This window comes from Pipistrellus kuhlii, unplaced genomic scaffold, assembly GCF_014108245.1.
Source record: "Pipistrellus kuhlii isolate mPipKuh1 unplaced genomic scaffold, mPipKuh1.p scaffold_m20_p_5, whole genome shotgun sequence".
In the NCBI taxonomy this organism is placed as follows: Eukaryota; Metazoa; Chordata; class Mammalia; order Chiroptera; family Vespertilionidae; genus Pipistrellus; species Pipistrellus kuhlii.
This window is the reverse complement of record NW_023425551.1, coordinates 73,628,698-73,643,871: the sequence shown is the minus strand read 5'-3', so window position 1 is coordinate 73,643,871 and position 15,174 is coordinate 73,628,698. Positions and strand designations below refer to the sequence as shown.

Below are 15,174 nucleotides of genomic sequence, written 5' to 3'. Positions count from 1 at the left end.
CAGGCCTCTAGTCCTATATAATAAAAGCCTAATATGCTAAGTGCCTGGTCATCCAGTTGGCCATTCAACCAATCAAAATATAATATGCTAAGGCCACTCAACTGCTCGCTATGATGTGCACTGACCATCAGGGGGCAGACAGTCAACTGGTCAACCAGTCACTATGAAGTGCAGATGCTCCAACCAATAGGTTAGCTTATTGCTGGGGTCCAGCTGATTGGGACTGAGCGAGACAGGCGAGACATGGCCTAAAGCCCTCCCATGGTCCCTCCCTGGCTAGCCAACCTCCTCTTTCCCTCCCCAGCCCCAATCATGCACTGGTGAGGTCCTTCAGCCTGGCCTGCACCTTATCCACAATTCTGGACCTCTCGGGGGATGTCAGAGAGTCGGTTTTGGACTTATTCCACAAGCCAGGCCAAGGGACCCCACTGGTGCACAAATAAAAAGACAAACAACCCAATTTAAAAATGGGCAAAGGACTTGACTGGAATATATTATATTAGAGAAGAAAATAAACAAGTATTATGAATGTGGAAAAACTGGAACCATCATACACTACTGGGAGGGATATAAAACGACTCAGGTACTATGGGAAACGGGCAGTTCCTCAAAAAGTTAAACACAAAATAACCATATGACTCATGAATTCCACTTCTAAGTATTCAAACAAATACCTACGCATGGATACTCAAAGCAGTACTATTGGCAATAGGCAAAAGGTGAAAACAACCCAAATGTCTAATAATGAATGAATGGATAAACAAATTGTGGTATATACATACAATGGAAGATTCAGCTATAAAAAGTAATGTAATACTGATAAGCCTCAAAAACATTATGGGATGGCAAAGAAGCCAGGCAGACCAGATCACATATTGTATGATTCTATTTATATGAAACTAGAGACCTGATGCACGAAATTCATGCAAGAGTAAACCTTCCTTCCCCTGGCTGCTGGCACCAACTTCCCTCTGGCACCCGGGACGGGGGCTTCCCTTGCAGCCCTGGCTTTGTCCAGAAGGTTGTCTGGTCTAAATAGCATATATCACTTTTATTATTATAGATATCCAAAATACATAAATACATAGAAACAGAAAGCAGACGGGTGATTGCCAGGAACTGTGAGATATAGCGTTGAAAACTAACTGCTTAATGAGCACAAGGTTTTATTTTGGGGTTATGAAAATAGACCAAGGTGATGGTAGAACAACATTGTGAATATACTAAATGCCACTGAATTATTAACCTTAAAGTGGTTAATTTTATGTTATGTGAATTTCATCTCCATCAAAAAGGAAAACTAACACTTGAGATAGCAGTTGGAATAATGGTTACATTTTGGGGAAGTAGTGACTGGTAGAGGATATGGGAAGGGCTTTTGGAGTGTTGGTCATATTCTTTTTTTTTTATTATTTGAGTGTTTGTTACCCAGGTTTGTTTTCTTTGTAACACTTGTGATATGTGTACTTCTGTTTTTTTTCAATATGCACCTTATACTTTAACATAACATGTTATTTTTAAAAGTTGTTTCTACCTAGTTGGTATGGTTTAGTGGTTGAGCATTGACCTATGATCCAGGAGGCCAAGATTTGATTCCTGGTCAGGACACATGCCTGGGTTGTGGGCTCAATCCCAAATAGGGGGTGTGCAGGAGGCAATTGATAGATGATTCTCTCAACATTGATGCCCCTTCCTCTCTCTAAAATCAATAAAAACTATCCGTTTTTTTTTTTTTTTTTTTTTAAGAAACCCAAAGGGAAAAACTTTATTTTAATAGATGTTCCCTTTCCTCCTGCCCATCCCCTAGGTCAGCACCTCTTAAAAGGGGACTTCAGATACAACTGGAAAATGGAGGTCTAAGCACCAAACCAGGGACTGGTTAGTAGGTGAGTTATAGTGAGGAATGAAAACTGTGACCAATTCCCTTGATTGCCCCTGACCTGATGAATGTGGTAGCTGATGAGAAGCATATCTTGGGCTGGAGCAAGGGAAAGTGGTGGTGACAAAGTGTTGGCAGCCTGGCACTAGGCTGCTTTCCATTGCTTCATCTACAGGATAATGCTTTAGGAGTGAGTAACCCTTAACTGAGTTCAGCAGCAAGAGGCCCCAAGATACTTCTTACCCTTTACTTCTTATTCTATTTATGCCTTTGTTTGTACATTTTTAAATATTTGTAATGTTATGAGAATTCCCAAAAGTTACCCAAATCATATATTTATTTGGACAAAAATTGTATTTCCAAGACACTGAAAGTGCCTGGAATTATATATAGGGAACAAAACTAGGTTAGTATTTTTATTTTAAATATATATATTTTATTGATTTTTTACATAGAGAAAGGAGAGGGATAGAAAACCAGAAACATCAATGAGAGGGAAACATTGATCATCTGCCTCCTGCACACCCACCACTGGGGATGTGCCTGCAACCAAGATACATGCCCTTGACTGGAATGAAACCTGGAACCAGTCTGCAGGCTGGTGCTCTAACCACCGAGCAGAACCGGTCAGGCCTAGGCTAATATTTTTAAGGGTAAATCTGGAGCAGGGGAAGCTCAGACTTAAATGAAGCAGGAATTTAAAGGACTTAAAGCCCAGCTAAATTTTATTTGGTTCTAGTTCTCATCTTCACTGTGTTCCTAAACCTACAGTCCCAAAACACAAAAGAAGAACCCATTGGCAATTTAAATGGAGAGAGTAAGGTTATTTCCTTGGTATTTTGAAATGATGCTGCCTGCTTCTGTGTATCAGATGTTTCAATGTATGTAGGAGAGATAGTAAAACTGAATGGAAACTGGTTAACAGCTTTCCTGAAGACTGAAGTTCAAGGATTATTCAAACACCCCTTTTGTGATTGTATGCCTTTCCTGAGTCCCCTTTGTCTACTCATACTCGTCCTCTAAGGATATACCAATTTTTTTTACCTTGATTCTTGTATGGACCAGTAAAGTAGGCTGAAATCAAGATATGAGATGTTCTCCTTGCTTGGAACATTTGGACCCAGGGTCCAGGAGGCCTGAGAAGATCTAAACTCCACAACTTTAACATAAGTATATGGCACAAAATGATTGATGAAAGTTAGAAGATAATTTGAGATGAGGAATGACAAGTTTAAAACATCTCTTTCCTATGCCTCTCTTCATCTTGTTCCTTTTCTACTGACATCCTGTATAATAAAAGGCTAATATGCAAGTCGAAGGACCGATCACTATATAATAAAAGCCTAATATGCTAAGTGCCTGGTCACTGACCACCAGAGGGCAGATGCTGGACACAGGAGCCAGGGTCACGCCTGGTGAGCACACCAGTGGTAGAGGGAGCCTCTCCCGCTTTGGGGGCAGTCAGATATCCCCTGAGGGCTCCCAGACTACCAGGGCGCAGGCAGGGCTGAGGGACACCACACCCCCTCCAAGTGCGCAGATTTTGTGCACTGGGCCTCTAGTACATACATATTTGCTCACCCAATTCATCATTTACTGGTAGCTAAAATGATAGGACCTCCTCCACAACCCACTCCTGCCCCAGCAGCCATACCCACCTTCTGGAAGTCAGACCCTAGAGGTGACTGCTCAAGGACTCTCATCATTTCTGTGGTACCTGTGGCTTCTATCGCTGGTGTAGATGTTGCCTGCAGTCCTTCCTTCTGGAAATCTGAAGACTTCTGCAATTACTCCTGTAAAGAAAGGAGGATAGGTAGGTGAAGAGTCAGTAAATGTCATAATTTATCCTTATGTAGGTATGCTATAGGAGGTCTGGTCAGAACTTTAGCATGGTGAAGTTGAAGAGAGATAAAAGAAAAATAATACCTTAATATGGTTGATTTTATCTCTTTGCTATCTTACTCTACATCCTCTACCATTATTTAACTGATTCCATTTTTACCTTGCTCATTCACCTCCATTAAGCATGCTCATTTCCCTTATTTTCTACAAAACTCCTTTCTTGCCTGATACTCAACAAAAGGAAAAGCCAGTAAAGCTTTCAATCAATACATATGGATATGAGTTACCTTGTCTTTTTGCATGCAACAAAGACTTTGTGATACATAGTGTTACTTTATTAAAGTAAGCTTTGTGAAAATAGAATCTTAATTTATGTAACATAAACCCAAGTACTTATACAGCATGAAAGGAAATACATAACCAGCTCAACAGACGTCAGAGCAAGAGAAAGGGAACAGAAGAGAGGAAGAAGGAAAAAAAATGGTTTTCATTAAGAATGGAGATTCTTAGAGTGTGTTTTGCCCAGCCTTGATGGGAGTAGAGGAATCTAGGGAGCCTTGAGGGAAAAGAAGAAAGACCTGTTTATAGTGATGGAAAACTGACAAGAGGAGTGAAGACAGGAATGCACTGAGACACACAACTTAAAAAAACAAAATTTTAATACATAAAAGTATATAGAAGGGGGAAAAACCTGGATTATAATTTCACAGCACCAAAAAAACACTTACTGACAAAAATATTATATATTTTATATGTGTGTATACATGTTTTGTGTATAGCATATTTGTATTTTATATAAATGCATTTCATGGTCAGAATGTTTGAAACAAAAAAAGATACCAAAATAAAAAGTGAAAGCATCCCTCTTCTCTCTTCCCTCTTCCCAAGGCAACCTTCTTTGGTTAATGTTTGTTTCCTTCCAGAATAAAATTGGCAGCTTGATGTAGTTTTGATGAGGTGACAAGATGATGTTGACCCATGAAGGGTTGAATTACTCCTTCAGCCAAATCAGAGATTTGGAGTTTAACCAACTTAAAGTTAGTTGAAGTTACATGCCTATAAAATCATCTGAAATCAGAGTTCCCAAAGCCTTTTATTGTTAACTCTAAGGTCAGTTTACCCCCATTTCCCAGCGAAAAATTTTCTTCTAGGAGTTTCAGGGCCAGTGTGTCCCCCTTCTGGCCTGGTACCACTATTCCAGAATGCTACTGAAATGAAGGAGTCACTGGTAGCCTTGACATGCACTCATTGTAATAGACAGTGCTTTGTATACGAAGATGCAGGACCAAGAGGATAGCTGGCTTGTGGAGTACTAAGCATCCAACAAATACAATCAATGTATAGCTTTTACCCACTTATAAATTGCTAAATAATAACAATCAGTTAATAAAAAAGTTACTACCCTGTTTCCCCCAAAATAAGACAGTGTCTTATATTTTTTCTCCCAAAGTTGCGCTAGGTCTTATTTTCAGGGGATGTCTTATCTTTCCATGTGCTAGGTCTTATTTTCGGAGGATGTCTTATTTTCGGGGAAGCACGGTATTACCACATTGCTACTATTTTTTTTAAATCATCACCCGAAGACTGTTTTTTGTTTTGTTTTGTTTTGTTTTCATTGATGCCAGAGAGGAAGAGAAAGGAAGAGGGAGAGAACAGATAAGGGAAAGAAACATCAATTGGTTGCCTCACGTATGCGCCCCAACCGGGGATCAGGCCCACAACCCAGGTACACAAGACAAGGCTCTAATCACCAAGTAACACCGGCCAGGGCCCCACACTGACTTTTTAAATGAACTTTTATTGAACACTCTTTTGTGCCAGGCAACTATGCACTGTAAATACAATGGTAAAAAACAAACAAACAAAAAAACAGTAAGCAATGACAGACTGCTTTGGAGAGTTTGTAATCTAGTTGTGGGGAAGGGAGGCAATGTGAATCAAAGAAACATAAATGTCAAATTACAACCACATTACGTGCCACAGTGATAATGTACATGGTCTTCTGAAAATGTTTAAGGGTTGAGAGCAAATCAGGATGGTGGTTATTTTTATTTATTTATTTATTTATTATTTATTTATTTTAACGTACTGGTTGATTTGAGAGGAAGGCAGTGAGAAACATCAATTCGTTGCTCTACCTATTTATGCACCCACTGGTTGAGTCTTGTATGTCCTCACTGGGGAGTGAAATCAGGACAACACTCTGACCAACTGAGCTACCCAGCAAGGGTGGTGATTTGCTTTTTAAGGACAAAAGACTTTCATTGAAAGTTCAACTGCTTGGCTTATCAATGAATATTGTTACTGTATACATTATTTTTATTTAAAATTACATGATTATTGCAAAATTAAACTGCACACAAAAGAAATGTGCTCACAGCCCAAACAATTTTCATTCATCCATTTTCTCCCCAAATTGCTAATAAATGAAAATCTTGCTCATTAGATTCTCATCCTGGTTTTGGTAGTTTTGTTGAAGTGAGAACCAAGTTTTAGAAATGTATTTTTAAAACCCCACCTCACTTCCTTTATATGTCATCTCCTCTCTGAATTCACCTCTACCCTTTAAAAATATATACTTAACATCCCCATTGGATGCCTGGATACTGTAACTCCAACCCTAAATACACACATACCTCTCCCCATTCTTCCTCAGTCCCTGAACCTGGTAGTCTGGTAAATGGGCATATGTTCTGTCATGCTTTGCTACCAAAACATTAGCTAATCTTACTTTTTAGACTTTTTTAAAGAGATGGAGTAGCATGAGGTAAAGTGGGAATACTTAATAGAAAGGTTATTAAGAGTATTATGTGCCCTGAAGCTAGCTGTGAATAGGAGAAAGATGGCTTATAAAGCAAGAGGTCTCCATTTACAGAACCAAGGGAAAATTTTAGGGAGTTATTTATACAACTTAGGTGAAAATTAAGTGTTTGCCCATATTTAAACCTAACTGCTCATCAATGGTTCTCACAATAAAAATGCTCCTGATGTTTTCTGAAATTTAAAAGTTATATTCCATAAGCCACATGTAAAGATTAGGGCCACTCCCTGCTTATGCCTTTGTCTCCCAAGGTAAAAATGTATTCAGTACCATGATGGTACTGAAACTCTAGATAGGGGTGTCGAACTCAATCAGAGAAGGGGCCAAAATCTAAAATCCAGCCTAAATCGCGGGCCGAATGGTTTACTGAACAGTCATAAACTGTCATTGTGATGGAAACGCAGCGGAGTGCAGTGATGACAGCGCGGTGCGGGCCACATTGCAAGGCCTGGTGGGACGGATTTGGCCCGCGGGCCTTGTGTTTGACACATGTGCTCTAGGAGCTAGCGACTGGGTTAGGAGTTCTGCCCTTTCTTTCACATGGCTTCTCTGGATGGGCTTCAAAGCTAGATCCCACTGACTAGAGGAAGCCTGCCCAGACCACAGAATCCTAAAAGCTCTCCCTCTGCTGGTTTCAAGGCAGATATGAAGAATACTGTTGCTTCAGCTGTTATAAGGAGCATTATTCTAGAAAACCTTTGAGGATGGCAGATGCCTTTAGCATAAAGCTTCAAGTTATCAAGAAAGTACACGAGAAGTTGCTCAAAGTACTCCAGTCCCAGCTACTTGAATTAGTTCTGCTCTTCCTAAACTTTGCTTTTCTTCCCTTCCCTTCTCAAGTAGCCCTCTCCTGACCTGGAAAAAGATTCTGACTCCCTCTGAGATGGAGAGAGGTTAAGAGTGTGTTCTGGATAGGATTAACCCCATGTCACTCTCTAAACTTGCCCACCTTTCCCCAAAAGGAGGTGGAACTTACTAAGGGAACGGTCCTGAAAATCAGTAACAACTGGCATTTTAAACTTTTATTTTCTCTGAAGCTAGCTGTGCATAGCTAGCCTTCTGAATCAGTCTAGATTCCAGGCTAGAAAAGAGCACTGAATGCAGGCGTCAGCCTAAAAAAGCAGCCCTAAACAACTACTCAGGAGGCCTGACCTATACACATTTGGTGCTGAGATGGAGATAATCTTCATCTTAAAGAAGGGCGGGTGGATCCCTGTGGCATCGTAGGTGAAGTAACATGTTCCAAATCACAGTAAGGCAACTGGCTGAGGAACATTAAAGAACCTAAAATCTGTGCCCTTTCCACAGCATGATGAAGAGAGGCCAAGACAACTTCTAAAAAAATAATAGTGAAGGCTCTAGAAAAAGCAAATAGTCTTCCAAACTCAAAGTAGGGATTCTACAGCCCTGCACACAAGGAAACAGGGACAAAAGAATTCTTAAAAAAACAGATTGGCAACTTTGCATTATTTTTGAGAGTTGGGGGGTGGGAGGATGGGAGAGAAAAAGCCTCTGAAGCCTCTGTTGAGACAGTTTATAGATTGCTGACAACAGATGTTAGAATACCTGAGGACCAAGCTCCCCGATTCCCAAGAGCACTCATGTTCTTGGGGAAGCTCAGTTCCCAGAGGAGCATAGGGAGAGTCAACACAAAGTTATATAAAAAGCTTAACAACAGACAGATGCCAAAACTAGACCACGATCCACTATTTACTACCCATCTAGGCAGCACTGGAGCACAGATTATAATCTAATAATTTGCATAAAGAAAACATTCCCCCCCAAAACACACACACACACACACACACACACACACACACACAATTGGGAGTATAGATAATAGAACAGTGGGGATTCACTGCTTTACTTTTCCTGTGAAGGTCAAATGTATGTGGTTTCAAAACAAAAATCCAGAAAGAAACATGAGATTAATACATTTATTCCAAGAAATTAACACATTAAAAATAAAGTTAAACTTGTCCAAGCCAACTCATAAATTCTTTAATCTTTTGAACAAAATGTACAACCCAAAACATCACACTATGGTGAAAATAACTTGGGAGAGGTAGAGAAAGGAATACATATGGGTTGTGGAACAGAGAATAAATCCAATCCCAGAACAAGTTTCAGATCTTCTGCCTCTTCAGAACAGAAATGACTGCTATGCAATTTAACACAAAGTACTACTGTATCACAAAAATAATAAACAAAGGCCATTTTGAAAATAAAAGTGACTCCAAAAGCATATCTGCTTCTGGCACTGAGCTATGAATAAGCCTTACCAATTTGTCGTCTTCTGAAAGTGACCCTGCTAGTTTTTCTTCCATGTTTACTGAAGCCATTTCCAAACAGGTTTGCGAGTTAGTAGGACCATTTCAAGCAAAAGCAACAGAATGAGGAGAGTATGGGGGTTGACATGTCACAAGGAAGTAAACAGTGAACAAACTTAAGGCAGGCCCATCCAAATGGAAGCCTAACAGAGGAACAATCCTTCCTTCATCAGTTTTCCATTTCTGTAGGCTTTCTTGTGTTTCTCCCAGGGACCCACCAAGCTGCCCAGAAAACTGGGTGGGGATACAACACAGCAATTGGAGAAGTCAGCTCTTCCTCCTCCCCCACATTTCAGAAATGGCAGAGTCAAAGGCAAAAATACAATCAAAGCACACTATGTGGTAAGCCAGAGAGACATTTGATTTTAATGGCAAAGGAGAAGAAAATAAATTGGCAAAAAAAATTTAACAGAAAATATTTTTTACAGATGTGTACAGAAATATTATGATTGATTTGTCTGATATCATAAGGAGAAAAAATAAAAAAAGGAAAGGAGGTAAATATTTTTTCTTCCATGGATATTTAGATGCTGACTGCATCTCATGGTGTAGGTTCCAGAGGAGATAGCCAAATAATCCTGGATCATTTGGGCACTGGATTTCTAAAAGTCAATTTGATTCATCCACAAGTAGCTCTGGATATGCACTAGTTGTGAACACTGGATTCTGTGTGGTCCTGGATGGCATCAACTGCAGCTTCTCGTGCAAGTATTTCCTGAGTGACAATATTGCCTCCAACTACCTGCTCCCTTATGGAGGACCCGGAAGTCAAAGATTTTACCAAATTCAAAGGGTTTTCATTATCTTCATCTACTTGAGGAACTGCTACCCTTGTGATGGATGCATTCACTATTTCTGGCTGTAGTGGTCCCATCTCTAAGGAACTATACTCCGAAGGGTCACCTGGTATAGAGAGATGAGAACATAACTTCTCTTTCTGAATTCCAGATGTCCGAGGGACAAAGTCAACAAGGTCTGGAAGGCAAGGAGATGGCCCAAGGCCTGCGGGGTTTATTGTTTCTGAGTCCAAACAGAGTGAATCTTGTTTCTCTAATTGAGAAGTTCCTTCTACTTCCTCAGGCATCATTCCTCCTGCTAGCAGGTCAAGGGCCTGATGTGTTCCCTCTAGACTCCCCAAGCCAAGGTCAACATTTTCTATGGGATGTCCAGTTTTCAAAATGTTAGGAGTGATCCTCCCATTTCTGGGATTAGATGAGGTTTGTTCACCCTCTGCTTCAAAGTTAAGCACCGGGGTTTTGGGAGAATCTAATGGAAACTCAGAAAAGGATGGGATTGGTTCAAAGTCAGTGAGAGGTGGGGCATTACATCCTATAGCTGACAAAGAATTTTCTTCATACAATTTCTGAGTCAGGGCAGTTGGGGATTTATGTGCTGGATCTACTTGAGTATTGCAGAAATCAATACCCATATCCCCCAGGTTCCCGAGGGCAGCAAGCTTTTCTACTTTCAAGTCTGTAACTTCTAAGTCTTCTAAGGCCTTGCTTTCTATTGTCACTGGTAACTCTGGGCGGATATCTCGTAGCTCCAGGGCGTCTGCTTCTGGTTTCTCCAAGCTTTCCCCCATCTCTGGCTCCTTGTTCTCACCCCAACCAGCCAGTTCACAGATCAATTTACCCTGAAAATCTTTCGATCTTTCTCTCATGAATTTGAGACTTCTGTACCTTGAAGCTCTAGAAGTTGATTCTGGAGTTGAATTTTCTAGGCACTCACTACCAGTTGAAACTCCTTGCACCTGTGTACAATCTGTTATATATGTATCTGATCCAGCTGGGGACCGAAGCAACAATTCTGGAATAGAAATTTTCACAGTTGTGTCTTGTGGGTTCTGGAGTAAAGACCTAGTTTTCAGTGGAAATGAGTCTATTTTTGCCTTTGTGGAAGAAAGAGTCTGTGCACTCAATTCAATCATTACTTTACTTTGAGTTTCACTTCCTATAATCAATTTCTTGGAGTGTTCCATCTTTTTGTCAGTCATTTGCAATTTGGGCTGTACTACTTTTTCCTCCCACATGTATCTGTTCCTATGATTCAAATTAGAACCCTCTGTATTATTGGGGCCAACACTGATGCCTATTCCTTTTTCTACCATCCTCTCAGAGAGCTTTGCTCCCCCCTTTTTTAGATCAGTGTTTTCCTCTATCTTACTTTCTTCACAATCCTTAGATTGGTGAAGCTCTTGGCTTTCCTCATCCATGTTACCAGATTTCATAAGATGGGTTTCTACCAATTTCTGAGATTCCACGGTTTTACAGTGTTTATCTGACAGCTGAGGGGCTGGCTCTACACCTGGTGGCCCTGGCTCTCCCAGGTCAACTTCCGTTTTTACTTCTGGAGATATATCCCTATTAGTGCCATCCTGGAAGGAGCTAGAAGTCCACAAAGCCAAAGTGTCTGTCTTTGGGGTAACAGTTTCATAAGGCTTGCTTTGACACAACCTTGTCAGAGGCTGTAGGAAGCCATAGCTGCTGCCTCTGCTTTTTGAGTCTACAACCGACCATTTCCCTAGGGACACCAGAGTTTTTGCAATGGGTTTTTTAGGGTTTTCAAATGAAGGAGCAGAAACCAAACTTCTATCTCGAGGCAACTCCTCTTGGGATGCACTGCTGTTCAAAGTAGAAGTGGAAAAGGTGTCTGAACTTTCAGCTCTAGAAAAGTTGTTATTTTCCCCATTGGCCAATGGACCACCACTCAGCTTAGTCTCAGGGCCCCCCTTTCCACCACTACTGTAGAATATGTCATACAGGTCCTTAGCATTGGCTGTGGCTAAGCATGAATTTCGCTTTTCCAATTTTTTGGCTTGTTCACTGAACACACTTGAAAGGGGAGGTGGTGGACGCACTAACACAGAGAATAGGGTCTGGTCCTGGTCACTCTCACTCACCCCAGGAGCTATCTCATCAGGAGGAATGGCAGTTGGCTGTCCTGAGGCTATGATGGCTGCCGGCAACACTGGATTCAAAATGTTAGGACCCAGGAAGCCAGGGCTGAGAGTGTGAGATACAGTTGGGTTTGATTTTACTGGAGCCAAAACAGACTTCGTTTGAGGAGCAGCTGCAGCTGGATGAGGTATCACTGGGGGTGGTGGGGGTGGGGGTGGGGGTGGAGGGGGTGGTGGAGGAGGTGGAAGCATTTGTTCAGGTATATGGGATGGCTCCTTCTTTTCAGCCAGCATCATCTTTTCCTCTGGAGACCCTTTTAGAATCACTTCTTCCCCTCCAAATGCTTTGGAGATGATATCAGGAGGCAAGAGGAGATCAGAAGAAGATTCTTTAACCACTGGCAGAGGTTTAGCAGTGGTTCCAGAGGACTTGATGGATAGAAAGGTGTTAAGAGGAGCTGGCTTGCTGACTGTGGCTAACCCTGACTTACGGAGCACTGTGGATGGAATAGGCAGGTTGGGTCGGATCTTAGTCTGAGTTGAGGTTGTCACAACAGGCATCCAGGGGCTAGTATGTGCAACAACAGTTTTCCCAGAGAGCTTGATTTTGATGGGCTTTGCCTTTCCAGCTTCAGTTTTGCCATCCTCTTTGTCCTTACTGCTTTCCATGGTCTCTTCCTTGGGTATACTTTGGGCCACTGAACTTTTTTCCTCCTCTTTTTCTGGCTTCTTCCAGCTGAATTTCCCAAAAGAGGAAGATGCTAGTGATTCTTTCTTTACTTCTTCTTTTAATTGTAGTTTAATGCTGCCTTTCCTCTTGTTTTCAGCCTTTTCAGGGGAGTTACTGTCTTCCGAGAGTTGGTCTTCTAATTCCTCAAAGACCTTATCATCTTCCTTTACATCTTTTAGGATCTTTGCCTTTTTTTCTTTTTTCTCTTCCTTTGGTTTCTCAGTAAGTTTGCGCTTCAGCTCACTCTGACGCCGGCGTTCTGTCTCTAGGACCACAGCCAAGCCAGCCTGGTGGTCCAGATTCCGCCGCTCCTCATACAATGGGTTTTCAACCACATATTTCTGGGAAGAGAAAAGATAAAGGCTCAACAACTGGTCAAAATACTATAAGAGAGACAATCTTGACCACAGTAATCCCTAAACGTCATCTTCCTCAAGGATATCATCTATATCAGGTCAGCATCTCTCATTAGAATTGAAAATTTCCTAGTGATCATATGGAATTTGAAGTGTTAATTATTTTTTATGACTCTCAACTTGTTTGACAAAGGCAAAAGGATTACTGCAGAAAGTGGGAGACTGCATAGGCAAATACAAAAACCAACCTTATATTTCTCATTGTGTTGATGACCCTTCACATGTTGCTCTCCAGAAATTGAATCCCCCAAAAATTCCTCACAGAGCTGGCAGTAATATCCAGTGATGGGAATCAGAAACTCAGAACCTAAAGGAAGTGGAAGAAAATCAAGAAACTAAGTTATTTCCACCCAGGATGACAACAACCAAAAGAAATCCCACTTTCCCTTTACAGTAAAATGTTAATATACAGAGGACCTTACCCACTTGTATAAGTAGCAGTATTTAGATGAATTTCAATTGCACAGTCTTTCCAACTTAAAGCTTTAATTCAGGATCTATGCCTTCTACCTCTTGAGAACATTAACTGGTATATTTAGGAATTTCCTGTGCCAGACTAAATTCTAAAGCCAATTCTCCTCAAAATCCAACTAGCACTAAGTATTATATTTGTCTCACCCTATGCTGCTAACACTTTAGTTCAGGGACACCTCCTTGGCTGAATATAAGAAAATCACAAAAATGGTAGGGAGGAAACATACCTTTTGCAGGAACAGTTATCTTGTCAGTGCGCTTTACAGCATCTTGCTTGGCCTCACTCTGGGTCTTTGAAGCCCAAGGTCTGTTGTAGGGATCCAATGTCTATTTGCAAGAGGCAGAGGTGCTCATACAACAGCACTAAAAACTCAATGACCCGCTTTTCTTTTTCTTTCTCCCCACACACTAGGGGGGACCAGAAGCCCCCAGATACCCACCCCCACCCGCTCTGCCAACTGTTTAAATGGAAATCACCTGTGGAAAAGGTAAACAAATGTTAGAGCAAGTACCAGCAATGGATAAAATGAAATAATCAGGTACTCAAGGAATCAAAAGAGGCTGAAGCCTCACTTACACTTGTCATGATGTTTAGTTACAGGCAGGTCCCCTAGACTGAGCTCTGGGGATGGTGTCTCCTTTGCTGGTATCTCTTGGCTCTTCATATTGGGGCTCCTGCCCATATGAGAATGTTTCATTTGCCAGCTTTGTAATGCAGATGGGGGTATAGAAGTTTGAGGGGAAGATGGGTGAGAGCAGAAATAACAGAGGGCAGAGCACCTACCTGTGCATGCTTCTTATTGTGCATATGGGTGAAGAAGTCAAACATGGTCCCACAGATGGTGTTGCAGTCCTTGCACCAGTGATTGCCAGCATCGTAATACTCATAGGCAGCAATGGGCTGATCAAATTGCTTAGTAGTTGGCTGGAGGCTCTCTGCAGGCTTGGGGCTCTTAGTATGAGAATTCTCATTGTTTACATTTGATTCCTACAGGGAAAAAACCCTGACTTAGAAGGAATTCAAGGTAGTCTAGATCTGCATTCTCTCAGAAAAAGCAGGTAGCCTATCACAATTATAGAAATGGGCCTATATGATCATATTTCCAGTTCCTAAAGCTGCATAAACTGTAGTAAACTCCACGAGAAGTCTGTAAGGCTCAAACATAACTAATTAGACTCCATAATGCTATCTCCTCATGGAAAATAAATCACAATGACAATATATTTAGTTATATATCCCAAATATCTAGAAGAATACTAAAGATTATTGAAATGCTGGCTGCCTCTGGGAGGGGAAGTAGAGAAAAAGAATAGATAAGAATCTTTTTATTGTATACCTGTTGGTAGATATTGAAAGTGTTATCCATGCAATTAAATATAACAGTTAAATTTTAAAATCATAATGACAACTATGGAGGGAAGAAAACCCAAATAGAAAAGGTAATTGACAGGTTATACAAATGCAGAAAATAGATAGATGATAGTAAACTCACTTATCACAGATGCTTATGGAACACTGGAGAGAGCAGGGCTGATGTTGTACACAAAGCAAATAGTAGTAGTCTATGTGGGATGACAACAGAATCTGGGTAAAATATCTTTTAAAAAATATATATTTTTTTATTGATTTCAGAGAGGAAGGGAAAGGGAAAGAGAGGTAGAAACATTAATAATGAGAGAGAATCATTGATTGGCTGTCTCCTACACGCCCCCAACTGGGGATTGAGCCCACAAACCGGACATGTGACCCTGACTGGAATTGAACACAGGACCCTTCAGTCTG

At 41.0% G+C, this 15,174-nt stretch overlaps 1 protein-coding gene across 5 annotated transcripts in view; it reads right to left on the bottom strand.

Annotated features, from left to right (window-relative positions):
* Positions 1-8,465: 8,465 nt before the first annotated feature.
* Positions 8,466-15,174, bottom strand: part of ZNF318 (zinc finger protein 318) — a 35,002-nt gene continuing 28,293 nt past the window's right edge. Inside the window, exons 7-10 of one of the 5 annotated variants that reach the window (XM_036415359.2) lie at positions 14,176-14,379; positions 13,619-13,718; positions 13,106-13,224; positions 8,466-12,842 (exon numbers count right to left, since the gene is read on the bottom strand). In XM_036415359.2, coding sequence (XP_036271252.1) covers positions 9,519-12,842; positions 13,106-13,224; positions 13,619-13,718; positions 14,176-14,379 — 3,747 coding nt within the window. In that variant the 3' untranslated portion in view covers positions 8,466-9,518. Of the gene's footprint in view, positions 12,843-13,105; positions 13,225-13,618; positions 13,869-13,968; positions 14,380-14,884; positions 14,952-15,174 lie in introns of those variants that run through there. The other 4 variants (XR_006740099.1, XM_036415362.2, XM_045573353.1 and 1 more) reach the window with 4 other exon arrangements.